The 17440-nt window shown below is 35.5% G+C and overlaps 1 protein-coding gene across 1 annotated transcript; it reads right to left on the reverse strand.

Annotated features, from left to right (window-relative positions):
- Window positions 1-1707: 1707 nt before the first annotated feature.
- LOC127091543 (probable uridine nucleosidase 2) lies at window positions 1708-7524 on the reverse strand. The gene is made up of 9 exons (XM_051030212.1): window positions 7199-7524; window positions 6972-7087; window positions 6821-6880; window positions 5891-6076; window positions 5702-5806; window positions 5501-5597; window positions 4483-4590; window positions 4271-4406; window positions 1708-2051 (listed from the first exon to the last, which is right to left on the reverse strand). The coding sequence occupies exons 1-9, from the start codon at window positions 7251-7253 to the stop codon at window positions 1946-1948; spliced, it is 969 nt and encodes a 322-aa protein (XP_050886169.1). The 5' UTR covers window positions 7254-7524; the 3' UTR covers window positions 1708-1945.
- Between the last annotated feature and the right edge of the window lie 9916 nt (window positions 7525-17440).

Consider the following 17440-nt stretch of genomic DNA (forward strand, 5'->3'; position numbering starts at 1 on the left):
CATGTGACATGTAGTAGTCCAAGTGTTGCTCCACTCATGATCCTTTATGTCATTTAGATTGAGATGTATCCATTCCTGCAAACCGCATTCAAAGAAATTTTCCCAATTTGCCTCACCCACCAAATTATACCATATAATATTAGCATTGTTACAATCTCGCAGAATATGAATGATTATTTCATCTTCATAATATCAGGACAATCAGACATGCTCAAATGTCTTAGAGAGAGAGAGAGAGAGATAGAGATAGAGAGAGCCATTGATTGACGATCAAACAGTTATGCTTCACCATCCACGTGAAAGATATAATTCTTTCAGGAATCTCCAATCTCCAAATTGTGTTCTAGTCCTCAAAGCTATCATCATTCATAGAGCATCTAAGGGACTTATAAACACTAGAAATAATGAATATACTTGTATTTGTGCCTTTCCGTATACATATATCTCCCCTCTTCTCAGCATTAGGAGGGCTCATAATCAACATACTATCAATAATATTCAGAGGGAAGTATCTATTCACGGTCTCCACATTCTAGTCACCACTAGTGTCCAACAACTTAGTAATTCTTTCAAGTTGAGGACCCTCATCTGAAGCAGGTCTCAAATGCTTAAGTTTGCTGTCGGTATGCAGCCAATAATCCTTCCACATGTTGATACTATCTCAATTTCCAATTTTTCAATGCACCATATTGTTCATTGTTGGCCAGATGTTCACTATAGACTTCCAAATGCAAGAATCATGAGGTTTAGCTGTTATGTCAATAAAATTCTTGTGATTTCTTCCATATTTTCCTTGGAGAACATGACTCCACAAAGAATTCACTCCACTCTTCAAGTTCCAACTTAACTTGACCAAACAAGCTTTGGTCATGTCAATTAAATTTCTCAAGTCAAATCCTCATATACACTAAGGTTTTGTAATGTAATGTTTTCCCAGCTGACAGTGTGGACCTTCTTACCAGCACTTGAGTCTCCCCATATGAATGCTCTTTGGGCGTTCTAAACTTTTTTCAGAACTTCTTGTATGTAGGAATGACTTCACTTATTGCCTTTGAGAGGGTAATTTTTCCTGTTAAAGATAAATACTCTACCTTCCAAGCCACTAATTTTGGTTTGACTTAGTCAATAATATATTAGTAGCCTTTCCTTTTAGGATTCCTGCCTGTCAAAGGAATGCATAAATACTTACCTAAGTCTCTTGTCTCTTTAAAACCTGATGCCTGAGAAAACTGCTTTGTATTATGCATTGTTCTTGGAGAAGAGGAGCCAACCTGGAAACTTTGAAAAACTCCCATTGGGGTTACTCTTATGCGGATTGTAGGAAATGAGATGTGTCAGATGAACAAATGAAGAGTGTTGTCTGATGTGCATAACTTTTTGTGACAGCTTTTTTTTTGGAATTTTTTTTAACTCGCATCCTGAACTTGGTGAAGTAATTTGAACATGATAAGTGCGTAACGTGGAACTCCTTGCATTTGTCCAATCATTGAGAAAGATTAGAGACTTGTGCACTACCTTCTTATAGTATGCAGATCTTCAAAGGGTCATTGTAAACACAGATCCAAAATGTTATATAACATCATAAAGAATAGTTCTGCTGAAGATGTATGTATTTTGCACAAGATCAGAGATACTTTTTTAACATGTTATGATGCTTCCAACAATCAATATTAGATGAGTACTGTCTAATAGAAAGGCATCATCCAGTTTTCACAAGAATGAGACTCAATATATAATAATTAGGATACACATGTTAATTTACATTGAAATTGAACTAAAATGTGAAGTAAAAAGTAATGCTCAAGAGCTCCAAAACACAATTATGGCGCGAAGAATAAACAGAACAGCTTTGAAGTGAGCATAGTCTTATGTTTAAAACATTGAAACCAGATTTAAGTAGATGGACAATACTCAATAATGTTAATTGAACGTCTCCATAGCTACTTCAAGCCACAAGACGATCCATGACCAATTTCACAACTCTAGGAGCATCAACTGTCACAGCTACTTTTACTGTAGGCATATTGGACCATTCAGTGACTTCTTCAAACCTGGTTTATTACAAACAGAAAAGTGACAGAAAATTGAGGTAACATATAGTAAAGGTAACGTAAAAACAGAGTTTATCAAATTTGCAATACAAGATGAAGACAAGATATTATTACAAAAAGGTTTTTGTTCAACTCCCCTTCCCAAATCATCCATTATATTGGACTCTTACAATGTTGAAACCCGGTTAAGAAAAGATTAAACCATTTAATTGGTTCTCCAAGCTATGCATGCCAACACATTAGTTCTTCAGAGGTTTTGTTTCTATATTACATCAACCAATCCATATAACATTAGGTGGGCCGCCTATGAGGATCAAACGATGCCATAGTGTTCTATCATAAATCCGAATTTGGATCCTCTATATTGACTTAAGTGTAAAGCGATAAAACCAAGGGTTGTTAACAAATTCATGATTTGTAATGATGCACCTATAATATCTACCTGTGACTTGTTAGTTAATGGTTGATATTACTCAAGTTACACTCTAACGTAAATTGCTCACTTTAGAGGAATCTGATTTGGCATGATGTCCGTATAATATCTACCATAAATCATATCTTTGTTCGAAGCGAACCATTGACCCCAACGTTTCCTTAATAATTCCTCGTACAGTTTTTCTAAGTATTCCTATGACTCTAGCGGTTGGACTACCCTTCATCTGATCTACACTTGTAACGTTTTTCCACATATGTCTAAGCCACCTAAGTCGAGATAGAGCCAATTTTTCTACAATAAGGTGCTACTCTGATTCTATCTTTAATCATCATTTTTAATTGTATGTTGTCTAGTATTTTCGTAGGTACAGAGGAACATCCTCATATGAACCTCAAAATTAGGGAGGTTTAGGCGGTATTGAGACTACTAACAAAAACCAATGTCTTGAGCCAAGAATCAAACTAAGCTCCAATAGAGATATAAGTCAACCAATTCAACAATAAATCATCTTACCCAATTGTAGATGATATTTGATCTTACTTACCCACCAACTTAATTAGGGCATTTGGATTCAAAATTCATAACAAAATGAACAAGCCATCACAAGATAAAAAATCCTTATAACTAACTATTTTCCCTAATAATTGCATTCAGAAGGGTGATGGAGACTTGAATATTATGAAGTTCCCAAGTCCAATACTGAATAGTATAACTTGTTCGGCAGAGTATTTGAGGGACTTTGTTTTAAGGGAAGGGTTCTCGAGTGTTTGAGGGCTTCCTAAATGGTATTAGGGTTGGTTGCCGGTGTCTTAGAAAAAGCCAACTACGGAGGAGCTATTTGAAAAAGGTCAAGTGAAGTTTTCTACAGTACGGCCTCCAGAACGTTGGCTCTTGTGCGCAGTGTTATGATATGACTTGGGTATTATGGGGTACCTAAGTCCTACGTGGCTTAGTAATATGGAATGGTTGTTGGAGTACCTGTGTGGCTTAGTTTTTCCCTCTTGACAGCTAGTTTTTAAAGGAGGGGGTTTCCATTGCTCGAGCTCTTATCAAAGAGGCACACTGTTCACCCCTTGGAAAGCATCCTCCTTTAGCCCATACAAAAAGGAACAAGCTTAGAACACTCCAGGTTATGTTCTCTGTTCAGCTAAGACTCTTTTAACCAAAGAAATTCTTTGTAGTTATCCCTGTCATCATGTTTGGTCCAGCAAGGTAGATTTTGGCAAGGTTGGGGCTAATGCAGTGTACTTGAGAGAATGTAACAGTTATCTGACCAACAAAATGTTCTAGGCATACATACCTGAGAAATCTTCACTTAAATTGCTCGTCCTAATCAAATAGAAGGAATACATGAACAAAGGGTCGGGCAATTCATTTAAATTTTAATGCAATCTAAACTCCTATCAACAACAACTTAAACCATTTACGAAAAGTTTACTTCCTTCTCCTAAAGAACTAGGTTGGTCACTGAAAAATCCCTATTTCTTTGGTCTTCATATGATACCAGTTTTTTAAAAATTTTTAATTACAATTATACAATTTTTGATAGAGTCAATGGAATTCTCTGATCCATGTAGAAAAACCCGCAGGTGGATTCACAACTCCTATTCTGGACAAAATGGGGGGGTTGTTGTTCTTTAGAGAAAGTTTCAGGACAAAATGCAATCCCAGAGCATCTTAACAAACTATTCTGGAAATTTTGGAATGAGACAGAACTGCTAAGAAAAGGCATTAATATTCATATAGATAAATTTCAAGGCTATCAACTCCTAGTGCTTTCTACCTTTTCTGTTTATTGTAGATTATTGTAAGTCCCCTTGTTATGCCACTGGTTTGGACTCTAACAGCACCCTCTGTGCAAGTTACAAGTGAAGGATCAACGGCTGCAAGCAACGCTGTTGGGTCATGAAGGTAAACTCCTGTATAAAAAAACTATGATTAATAATTCAGATGATCAGGCCTCTCCCATTTCTTTGATGCAGTATGAAGACATACCATTGGTGTTGTATGCGTCACAATGGTAAGAGAAATACACCTCTAAGATTCCGGTCAGGTATTGAGCAAATTTTCCTTTTGAACTTGCTAACTTTTCTCGATCAGAACCTAGTCATTTTGTATTTTTCGGATGAGGATAAACCAAAACAAATGTGGCAGAATATGACAAGTGACACGAACCATAATTAAAATAGAAGCATGCTCAGCGCATTCAATCGATGTCAAGTTTCATGCTAAAATGCTACAAATACTGCAAATATGAGACACAAAGGTAATAAAAAGTTGCATGGGTGTCAAAATATTATAGTTAATAGTTAAATATAAAACCAGTCATGAACTTCACTTAAAAACTGAAGCTTTTGAGAGTTAGTCATTGAAATTTATCATGGGAAGTATATTATTTAAGTTAGTGGAAATATTTGAACTCTGTCTCTCTCAATTCAAACATGGTGTGATCTTTCCCTACCTTTGGCATGTGTTTGCATTAAATAAAAAGCATCAAACTAAAAATGCGGTGATATCATGAAAAATGAATATATGCTATATAACCCTGAAAAATAAGTACAACATCATGTGTACTGCAAGAGTGCAAATTAATTTTTTGTTAGATGCATTACAAAAGGAAAAAACAGATTCTAATTCTCATCTCTAATCTCCATTTTTTCCTACATCTATATTTTGGCATAGGGTAGTTAGTAAATGAATTATTATCTACTACAATGTTATCCATTAATCAAAAGTCTTCTGAGAATACTAGTTCAGTTAGGGAGACATCTCTGCAATCTGTTGAGCTGAAAATATTATATATGGGAACTTGTTAAAATAAAAAGTTTAAAACAGTTGCTTAAAATGTTGTTGGATCATGATGCATAAATCCTGAAAGGAAAAGGAGAGAAAATTACCATAACAACTAGATGTTAAACCACATAAGACTTACCAAGAGATGATTATTCATTTAAACAATATGCCTGCTTATGTATAAAAAAACTGGGTGCATATGAATTTGGCAGAGGGGTACCTGACAATACGACTTGGTGAGTAACATTTATTCCAACTGCCAATACATCTGCACCACTTGTGAATACAACATCAGCAGCATCTGGATCACCAAATATCTGGAACCAAATCAAACTGAAGATTTAGATAGATCGAGCAGTGAACGGTATAATATTTTTATGGAGATTATATTTAGAGTTTAATACAGAATGGTAATACTTACATTTGCTTCAGCAGCTGGATTCACATTGCCGTTTACTGCAAAAGATCCACCAAGCAGAACAATTTGCCCGATGTTCTTAGCGAATTCCGGGTCCATCTGTATAGCCTGCCAAAACGAATGTTACCGTCTAACAAAGTATGAAGTGTAACGGAAAAATGACATATTTAGGAAATTGCAGACATATCATACCAAAGCAATATTTGTAAGAGGGCCCAACGCCACCACAGTGACTTTTCCAGGGTTAGCTTTCGCTTGGTTAACCAAGAATTCAGCAGCTGATTCTTCAATGGGTTTCCCATTTGGTGGAGGAAAGTTTTGGTTGCCAAGTCCATCTGCACCATGAACGAAATCTGCAATGCGAAGTTTCGTCCCTTTCTATAAAATTGACATGGATTATACTAATTAGTCAAATCAAATACCAAGATACACCACAGATCTACTAATTTCATACTCCAAATTTCAAAGTGATCTCCTCAGTGAAGCATCAACTACAGTGCATTTGAAGGGAATACACAAATTTCAATGAGTAGAAAATATAGTTTAATGCGTGTGAGCCGGCCCGTGTGCCTCTCTGAAAGTTTCAAGTGTGCGGACTATCTAATACAAATAACATAGACTGTTTGTTAACCTAAATGCATTTAATTAAAAAATCAAATATATAATCAGTTCTAAATACTCATAACATTTATAAAGAGTACAAAAAAGAAGAAAAGATTAAGTAAATGAAATGAAACACACGGTGGTTGTGGGAGTATCAGATAAGATAACAGTAATAGTCATTGTGAAAGTTGGAAAACCAATCAATGTCAATGAAATAATCATAGTTTCAAATCACTGTCGTCCCATCACAATCCTTAATATTAATAAGAATCGCCGTCAAATGCAACCACAGTGAATGCACTAATGACCGTGGTCATAAAATGGTTTTAAATTGCGGACCGCATCACGCGATGCGGTCGCAATATTGCGGTTGTGTCCGCATCCGCATCATGCCGCAATTGTGGTGGATCGTAAGTCACACTAAATACCGCATCATAACGCCGTAACGGTAACACCACATCTTACCACATCAGTCCGCACAAGGACACCAAAAATAGAGATGAGTTGTAACAAACTTACAGTTAATGTGACATGGGATCCTTCAGCAACTGGTATATCAGTTCTTCCAGCAACTTCCAACTATATAAATGCAAATTTATTATCAAAATTCAAAACACAATTTCATCAAAAGTGGAGCTATTGAAACCGAAAGAATCCCAAAATAAATTACCAGATGCAAGGCATTTCTGGTAGCAAGAGTAGTGTAAACGTTTCCATAGATAGTTGTAAGTCCAATAACTTGTACCTCTGGCGATCGCAGAGCAAGGAATATAGCCATAGCATCATCTACCCACACAAAGAAAAAACAATTGAAAAAAGTGAAATCTGAAATGAAAGAAATTGAATCGGAAATTCAAAAGTGTGTATTGAATTGATGATCAGTAAAAATTAAATTACCGATTCCAGGGTCGGTGTCAATTATGATCTTCTTTGGTTCGGTTTGGGTTGCCATGTGATGTGATGTGATGTGACTGATCACTTAACTTCAATCGTTTCCCTATGAAAAGTACAGACGGATAATGCCGGTGCTTTCTGGAAGGATTGGGGCATTCACGGTTGACTTTTACAGAGGAAAAATAGTGTTGTTTTTTTAGAGATAAAGATAAAAAGTTGGCAGAATGATTTAGTTAACTGTCTGGGTGAACCACCTTTGCAAATTGAAGTCTATCAACTTCAAAGATGGTAATAGTAGCAAACCTTGAATTCCCAATATTATATTTATTTGGGAGTTTAAAGAGAATGAGAAATGTTAATGGTTTAAAAATGTAAGATTTAAAATATTTTAATATCATATTTCAATCTAAAATCTTAAGTACCAATATTTAAATTTTTTTATCTCGTACACCATTGATTATCCTTTTTTTACATTATAATTTTTTGGATCAAAATATCCTCATATAAATAGGTTATATTTCTGAATTTTTTCATTTTTTACTTCACTTTCTTTTCAAGAATTTCATAACATCACTTTTACTATTGCAAACCAGAACTCATAGAATAAGTCTTCTGATTCACAATTAAGATACCAGAACTCTTCTTAAAAGACTTCCGATTCGTTCCAGATTTCAAACGTTGAACCGAAATTCTTCTTAAAAGACTTTTGATTTTCAAACTTTGAACCGAAACTCTTCTTAAAAGACTTTCGATTTTGCATTATTTTCACCGGAAGTCTTATTAAAAGTATTATGGTTTTTCCTATTTTTCACTGGAAGTCTTCTTAAAAGTGTTTCGGTTTTGCCTTTTTTTCACACCGGAACTCTTTTAAGAAGTGTCCCGATGCGTTTTTTAATTTTATTTTTTGATAGTGGTTCGAAGACGAGGCAAGGATGGTAGGATTCCAGATCGTAGTTTAAGACGGAACGCATCTACATCTGCAGTAGAGTCGGTTGGCTTTCCAGAAGGGTCGTACGATACATCTCTTTTGGTAAAGTATGAACATCATGTTGCTCGATATTTATGGTTTGGCGAGGCAAGTAAACGACGTATATTTGATATTCAATAATATTTGAATATTTTATACTGTGTTTTAATTGTTTTCAGGAGAGAGGTCCGAAGAAAGAGTTGAAAGTTGTTGGACACAGACTTAAGCTGACATCGAGGGTTCTATAAGCTCTTCCACAATAGATGGAGAGTTGGATTTCTAGGTCTGAATTATCTTCACTTCAGAGAATCAGTTTGACAAAGATAAACACAAACCTAATATCCGCATTTGTGGAGAGATGACATCTAGGGACATCTTCATTTTGACATGCCGTTTGATGAGATGATCATTACTCTAGATGACGTCTCTTGTCTACTTCACTTGTCCATCAGGGTGTGTTCTGGAGCCCTCAAGGTGTCACTGAAGAGGCTGCTGTTGAACTTGTTGTTGACTACTTAGGAGTGTCACAGAGTGAGACACATGCATATGCTCGTAGTTGTAGGGGTTCTTACTATAAGTTGGAGTGGTTATACGATTTATTCATAGCGCATAGAGCTGCTTCTAGCTAGGCATATGCGACTAGAGCGTATTTGCTGATGTTGGTGGATTCCATAATTTTTGTCGACAAGACCTTTACGCTTGTCGAGGAACGATATCTCTTAATGTTTAAAAACATATAGAGATGTTCGGGATACAGTTGGGGAGCAACTGCATTGGTTACCCTTTATAGATACCTCAAAGATGCTTCTATGTTCAGTTGCAAACAACTCAGTGGATATTCTACTCTCCTACAAGTATTTAATTTAATTTAATTTTGTTTATTATATGTTAATTAATTTTATTTAGTATATTAATTTAATTTATTATGTTTTTATATTGTAATAGTGCTGGATTCATAGAGTATGCGTCAGTTTGATGAGTTATGTCTATACAGGGGGTGTATGAAGTGGGGTAACTTAGTTGTTTCATACTTACCTGACAGATGTATACGTCAGTTCGGATACAGGCAGTATGTTCCACCCCCACCTCCTGATTGTATGATGGCTAATAATATTGATGTCGAGTGGATTGGTTACCATCAGAGCGTTATTGTTATGATCCGTCCGACAATATTGGCCACCATTCCATCTGATATAAATGGTTGATACCTGGAGTGGTATTATTGTGTTTCGCATCCTCGTTTGATCTCGCCCCATCGTGTTGAGCCAAGAGAGATGCCCGTTCCTGTTTACAAAGCAGGACCATCTGATCCTAATTGGGTTCGTGTTTCTACATTAATTCATCGTTATCTTAGACAAGTTAATGTTGAAGAGGATGACCCGTAGTTTGCTGATTTATTTGAAGCTTTGCATATTTCTCATTCACATTGATTTATGTATTAACTTTTAGAACTGAATGACATAATATAATATTCATGTTTTGATTACATATTCATGCCAATATAGGCGTAAGTAATTGCCAATATTGTAGGCGTCCTGCAAATTCTAACTGTTGGTGTAAGCCCTAGAGGCCAATACTTTTGGTACTTGTATCGAATTATTTGTTAATAATAAAAGGCTTTTTCTTTATTATGTTTGTTTAATAAAGTCCCTAGAATAGCTAGTCCGTTTAATGTATCAAGTGTGACTTAATCATGAGATCCCATTAAACATAAGGACATTATTCTTAAAGTATCCGTAGTCGAGCTTTATTGTGAAGTGGGATAACATTAAAGCATTAAGAATATTATGTATATAGACTGATGATCACATCTCATGGATCATGGATAAGGAGTTATCAAGTCTTAAACATAGGTATGAATATTAAGAGTAATATTTATACTGGATTGATCTGCTATGAGAATACTATATAGAATGTTATGCAAAGTGTCATAAGTTATTCTCATGGTGATAATGGTGTATATCACCCTTCGACCATAAACCACTATGGATCCTAGATGTAGAGTCGAGTGCCTTATTATTGATCAAATGTTGTCTGTAACTGCATGACCATAAAGACAGTTGATGGGTACTCCACGAAGCATGCTGAGGGACATGAGTGACCTATATGGAATTTGTCCATCCTGCGTAACAGGATAAATGTCTACGGGCCCAATATTGAACTGGACAAGGATGACACGGTCTATGCCTTGTGTTCAATATAGACATAAGGACAAAAGGATAATTGTACACATAAGTATTATCACAAAAGGATTTGTCAGATCACATGACATTTTCGTGTCTTGGGTAGCAGTGATGTGTTGCTAGATACCGCTCACTGTTTATTATGTTAAATATGTGATTTAATATAATTGCTAATATCGCGAAAGACTACAGGGTCACACACAAAAGGAAGGAATGACGAGAGATAGAGTAAATAAGGAACACCGTAAGGTATGGTGCACTTAAGTGAATTGTAGAACATCGTAAGGTACAATATACTTACGTAGAATACGAAATATGGTAAGGTACCACGCACTTAAGTGATTTTGGCATATCATAAGTGAAGGTGAGAAAAACAAGAAAGGGGGGTTTGAATTGTTTTGGAAAATAAGCGTTTTTGCAAAAATAAAATCACACAGGATTTTATACTAGTTCGCTTATAACACAAAGCTACTCCAGTCCACCCGGCCAAGGTGATTTCGCCTTCAACAAGGACTTAATCCACTAATCTTGAAAGATTATTACAACCAACGTCTAAGAGAAGGATCTCTTAGTCCTCTCAAGTATACAGACTGCGCAGAGTCACTTGAGGAATTAAAACAATTGAGATAAAAACAGAATTTGTAATCTAGAGTGCTTCTAGGATAAAGCAAGTATTACAACAATTAGAGCAGATAAGAGGTTTCACTTTATGAGCAAAAACTCGTGAAAGATTAGAGAGAGAGTAGAGTAATTCTGTGCGTTCAGGTGTATCTCTCAATGAGGTTCGCCGTTCTTTATATAGAGGTGAAAAATGACCGTTGTAGTGATGACAGATATTTAGTCTTGATGAGAGTTTAATGCCATAACTTCGTTGTTTCTTGCCATAACAAGTTTGTCTCTCTAAATAACTTCTTTCCAAATATAGTTTCTTTCCATTTGAAGTTAAAGTTGTCGTTACTCTTTCTGGATGAGGAAATCCATTATCAGAGTCTGCGTTACTCTGTTAATCTGAGATCTTGAGATGTGGCTTCAGAGCTTCTGATAGTTCTGATTCCTTAGAGTTCTGATGTTTTCTTCAGATGACGTTGAGAGCTTCTGGAATTCTGATATACCGTTTCTCAGGGTCAGAACGTCTAGAGCGCGCTTCTTCTTCAGATGCTTCTGATATTCTGATATGCTGTTTTGCTTAGAGTCAGAACTTCTAGAGCGCGTTTCTACTTCAGATGCTTCTGATCTTTTGGTAATTTGTATCTGATTTGATTCTGTATCTGATGACGCGATCAGATTCCTTTCTTCTTGTTTAGAGTCCTGCACACTTAGAGACTTTTCGTTAGAGTGCCATTTTTGGTTTCATCCTTTGTTATCATCAAAATCCTGGAATCTGTTGTTGAACAATTTTTGTTCTTACAATAAGATATGGACCACACACACTTAAGTGGGCTTTTTAGCTTGCAGCCCACACAAGTGGTTCTATAAATAGAACCCTTGTGCAGAAGCATTTGTTCAGTTGAAATTTCGTCTCTCTCTCTCTCTCTCTCTCTCTCTCTCTCTCACTCACTCACTCACTCACTCACTCACTCAAAACCTTCATTCGTAGCAGCTAACACTGAGATTGAAGGAATTCGTTCGTGTGGACTTAGTAGAGGCGTTGTCACCATTCAAAGTTCGCGATCACTCCTTAGATCTGCATCAAAGGTTTCAATCGCCACAAGAGGTAACGATTCTATCACTGATCATGCCCATTCATAAGGATCACTAACGGAGAATTTTTTAATTTCTGCTGCGTTTTGGATCGCTATTCTCCTTCACTAACATCCAAGATGTTACTGCTGGACAACGAAACTTCTTCCAATCTAATGTGACTGATGGCAACAGAAACGCCTCTTTCATGTTTACCTGATAACAATAATTACAATATTAAGTCATATATTTAATAAAGTGAACTAAGTAAAATAATTAAAATAGTAAGTCATATAAAATAAAATATGCACCTAAACCCAATGATTTTGGTTAACAAAACAAATGCAATAAATGGAGACATTTGGTGAATGTGAACTTGTCATAGGAAAGAAAATCATGCACGAATTTACTAAATAGACAAGTACAATATTATAGAGATTCGCTATCAAGTAACCCATATCTAGTAGAGTCAACCATTTCTGTGGTGGTCGTGGACCAAAGGATTCTATCATCAAAGATTCACTCAGTTCTACTAACCGATTATAAAATAACTTATCATACAAACTTGATCTTTCCTTGTCTATTATTTCCAACCCCAAGTCTCGGTGAACCATTGACCAACCATCCTCACCATATCCATGCAATGATGCAATGACTCTAAATCCACAATTACTATCTGATACAACATTAACTACATCTTCAATGTATGACCTAATATGATTAGGAAATTGAAGAGTGAAATGTTTCTTTGATTGTGGCTGCTTCTTTGATAATTTAAACTTCTTCGAAGTTTGTGATGGTTGAGATTGCCTCTGTGAAGATTGAGACACTTGATCAACATACTCATGATACAAAGGGTCCCTATAAACATCATATCCTACTTGTTTTTTTTTCCTTTCTTCTTCATTCCTCCTTTGGTTTTTAATTTCTCAGATTGTGGATACAATGAAGTCATTGTGGGGTAGGAAAATTCACAAACCCTACTTTTTAATGTCATTTTCCCAACAACATCTAATGACCTAAACCTTTTCCATAGTTCATATATTGCACAACTCATATCCATCTCTGATTCACAATCTACATCTACCTCTAACTCAACTTCCATACTTAGTTTCCTCCAATGAACATGAACATCATCTATTGGTATCAGTATACCACCAAATGTGTATCTTCCTAACTCACAAGCATAAGGTAACCCATAAGATGTTCTAAGAGTACAACCACATATTTTCCTGTTAGTTCCAACATAATCAACTCCCAATAACTCTTCAGCAATACATCTCAAAGTAGTTCGAGACATTGAATCACACAGATTACCATAAAATAGACTTATGTGCGCGTGCTCGACTTCGTAAATACGTTTTTGAAAAGAAGCTATAATGTAGCCCAGTTGTGACCTTAAGTTGTTATTCATAGATTACCAACATTTAACCATGTCACCTATATTGTTTCACAACACTTGCTTTAACTTCCAATGAGCAGATTCAACCCTAAATATAATACATATTGAAAATATTAAAAATACCACATATAATACATAGTAAAAAATATAACACATACCGATTAGTCGTCATGTTACCCAAATGTAGCACTCAATTAATCCATGCTCCAACAAATCTCTGTCTATGTGGAGTCAACCATGTGCCTTTCACATAATTAATAAATTCACTAAAATCAACACATTCCTGCTCAAGTTGATGCAACCATTGATCATACTCAACCTCATCACTAGCCTAAACAACTTCCATCCATAATGTGTAGATCGTCTTTTGCATGTCATTCACCACATATTGCTTGATTTTTCACCAACATATTTGTTAATGTGAAATCTACATAGAAAGTTAATCGACCTAGGAAACACAATTTCAATTGCTTTCATCAAAACAAGATCTCTATCTGTCAAAATCACATGTGGACACAAATGTTTCTTCACAAACAATTCTTTAAGTTTCTCCAAGACCCAACCAAAATTCTCTGTCTGGTCAGACTCCATATATGCAAATGCGACAGCAAAAGTCAACTCGGTTGATGTCATGCTAACAATTTCAAATAAATGTTGTTTATATTTGTTTGTATTGTAGGTGCTGTCCATAACTAACGCAATAGGAAAAGTATTCAACAACTTAACTGAATCGGGATGGGCCCAAAATATCTCTCTCACAACTTCTGAGTCATCTCTTTTCTACTCCAATACACATAGCCTGCATCCTTAATAAGCTTAAACAAATGTTGTATCTCACTTCTAGGACCTCTTATCTCTTTTCCTATCATACTCTTATACTTGTATATGCATGATCCCAGTGACATTCTCTGGATCTCGGTCTTGCAAGGAAAATAATATGTGTCTACATGGTACATGTCTATTTGTCAAATCAACAACATGTTGCTTCTCATCCGTGGTTAACCTACCAACAAAGGAATGACCTTCTAATCTATCAGGTAAACCATGGTTATGGACCCTATATTTTACATCAATCTTCCAGCCAGACCCATCTTTCGCTGGAGTCGACCTGATTTTAAATGGGCATCCACATTTTTTTGTCTCACTTTTGGTTCCACTATCAGTATCCTTGTATTTCCCACCTTTATCAAAACCAAATATTAATTTGTTACTTCTCCCTCTCTTACCTGTTTCAGTATCTGAACGAGTGATAATAACAATTACTTTATTATGGACTCCAAGCTCTTTAATCCACCTGATCACCTCTTCTCGTGTACCAAATCTTTGAGTAGTTGAAAAAGCACCAGAAGTATCTACACATATTTGGGGAAGAATTTTCATACCGGTATAATAAAAAATTGTCAAAAAAAAAATAATGCAAATCGAAAGACATCATTGAAGAGTTCCGGAACACATAAATAACACACCAGAAGTCTTTAGGAAAGAGCTATGGTATATATTAGTATGTTAACCGGAACACATATGTTAAGTGTTCTGGAACGGTACTTTTTTAAAACTAAACTGAAACTCTTCAAGTAAGTCTTCCGAAACACGTTTCACACTAAACTAGATGTCTTCCACAAAGTGTTTCGGTTAAGAAAAAAATATACCGGAAGTCTTTTCCAATGTGTTCTGGTACGAGGATGAATAGTGCAATTTTCGGAAGTCTCAATATAATGGTTAAAAGTGAAATGGTAAATTGGTTAAAAACAAACAAGGGTAAAATTAGTATTTTTTTAAAAATATAGGGGTATAGGTATAACGGTAGGGATATGAGGTAAAATTTTCCCAATATTTTTTCTATTTCTATGAGGTGCGACACTTAAATCCAATAACATTTATCAGAATTGTGAATCACTCACATCACTGACATTGAACTATACTAGAATCTCACTTTCGCTCCCCATCTAGTCTAACTGTGGTTTCATACTATTTATTAGAGAATCTAGGAAGCGTTGAGAGTGTCAATCGGTCGTTCAAGTCCAAAAGACCTTGATACCACATATTTATCCACAACTTAAGACAATTGGAGTATGAGTCATCTATCTTATATATTCAACATTTTCTCGATTTTTAATTGACACGCGACTTAACTACTCACACTTGAATCAAACCATACTTATTTATTTTTAAAAGTAAATTTTTGGTTACTATGCTATTAGACCATTAAATTTAGGAGATTTCTTAATGCTTCATATATACTACTATGACACAACGTGAAAAATATTAAAATGCCCCCAGATTCCGGAGTTACATCTATGAGTGCACCCTAAACACACACAACCTAGGAAAATTCTGAGTGACGCCCTAGGGGTGTCCCCTTTTTTTTACCCGGAGATGCATCTCCATAATGTGTCATTAGATGCATCTGCGTAGCATAGTGAAATAGAAACAGAAGTAGAAAACCAGAAAGTTGTATTTTGACAAAATAAATTTACCATTCATAACATAAAATCAACATTACATAGGTGATGTTAACATAAAATCAGACATTACATTTCAATATTCTGGTGGACGCTTCAACATCTTCACAATATCTTTGACCGATATTGAAATCATCACTTCCAACTCGATCAAAACTTTTGTTTCAAAACAGAAAAATTTATTCCACATAGCTCTTACATCTGCATCCGTCTTGAATCATAGTTGTTGAACTTAGTCTTGCCTTCATTGTTATTTGATGGTGAGCGGTACTCGAGCTTCACAATTTTTTTATTATCTCCATAAGATAGGAGATTATTCACTTCGTATTACAGATCTATAAAAAACCTGTACTCATTGATCTTAAACTTTCGCTCGGTGTCGCACTGGAAAATGAGACATTTGTGACATACCATATGATGTTTATTTGTGACATTTGCGATATTTTCTGTTTGTATGAAATAAAAAACAGGAGCCTAAATTTATAGAAGTTGTAGAAAATTATGGACCTATAATTCTATCATGTATCAATGCTAGTTTCAGAGATACAGTTTTGATACCACTCTATTATCTCGTCAATGAATGGAATTTTTGGTGGAAGGTGAAGAAGGGGTTTGCTAATGTGAGCTCCTTTAAAAACACTTTTTTTTATAGATTTTGGAGTTTGTGAGTCTTGAAAAACTTTGTCAACATGTTCAAAATAAGAAGAAGATGACACCATTGAATTGTCACTCGATGTAGGCTTGACCTTCTTTAGAGCACCTTTTGTTTTTATTGGTTGAGAAAGTGGTTTCAAGTCAGTGGTTTCCAGATAAGCAATCTTCCTCAATTGTTCTTTGATGTGGAGTTTCATATTGTTACCGACTTTCAAAAATCTCTCTTGTATCACTTTCCATTCGGCCAAGATAGAGATATTTGATTTACCGTCTTTCATGGCACTATCGTTATCAAACCTAATCCTTTCTAGTGACTGCAAACTTCACATATTTTTAACGACCTACTAGGTTTCACCTTTTTTGCTATAAGACAAGCACATGGGAAACCATAGGTTTTCATAATTTCACAACCATATTTTGCGCCATCAGAGCCTACATTATCATCTCGTTTAGGTTTGTGAAAAATATAATTCAAACCTGCTCGAGATATGTTGTCGACCAACTGAGAATAAAGATTTTGTTGTCTTTAACCTGTATTCCAAAACTGTGATGCTTAGACCAAATGATGTTTGTATCTTATTATGATGGTTCTGGATCATTTTGGTCACAGAGTCCCAATCTCTACACAAATCTCCCTTAGTATTTGCCAACCAATTCTTCAATGTAGCACAGGCAAACTCAACTCGGTTTGTTGTTGTATTCCCAAGGTGTCTAACCTGATCGTTCCATGCACAAACAATTTTCTCCTTCACCTGGTCCAAAATTATGCTTTCAACAAATCTAGATATTTTCGCACACCTTCTTGAAATTTATAATGAAATCAACATATAACTCTTTATTAGAATAATTTACTATAGTTGCCAATGCATCCATTATTTTTTCCACTATCACACCCGC

The sequence above is a fragment of the Lathyrus oleraceus genome, chromosome 6, assembly GCF_024323335.1.
Source record: "Lathyrus oleraceus cultivar Zhongwan6 chromosome 6, CAAS_Psat_ZW6_1.0, whole genome shotgun sequence".
In the NCBI taxonomy this organism is placed as follows: domain Eukaryota; kingdom Viridiplantae; phylum Streptophyta; class Magnoliopsida; order Fabales; family Fabaceae; genus Lathyrus; species Lathyrus oleraceus.

Bases quoted from the DNA above. Each gene is read 5' to 3' on its own strand.
- LOC127091543 (XM_051030212.1), bottom strand. From the start codon at position 7,253: ATGGCAACCCAAACCGAACCAAAGAAGATCATAATTGACACCGACCCT. The intron at 7,088-7,198 runs GTAATTTAATTT...TTGTGTGGGTAG, and splicing joins TGACACCGACCCTGGAATCG to ATGATGCTATGGCTATATTC. The intron at 6,077-6,820 runs GTAAGTTTGTTA...TCAATTTTATAG, and splicing joins GATCCCATGTCACATTAACT to AAAGGGACGAAACTTCGCAT.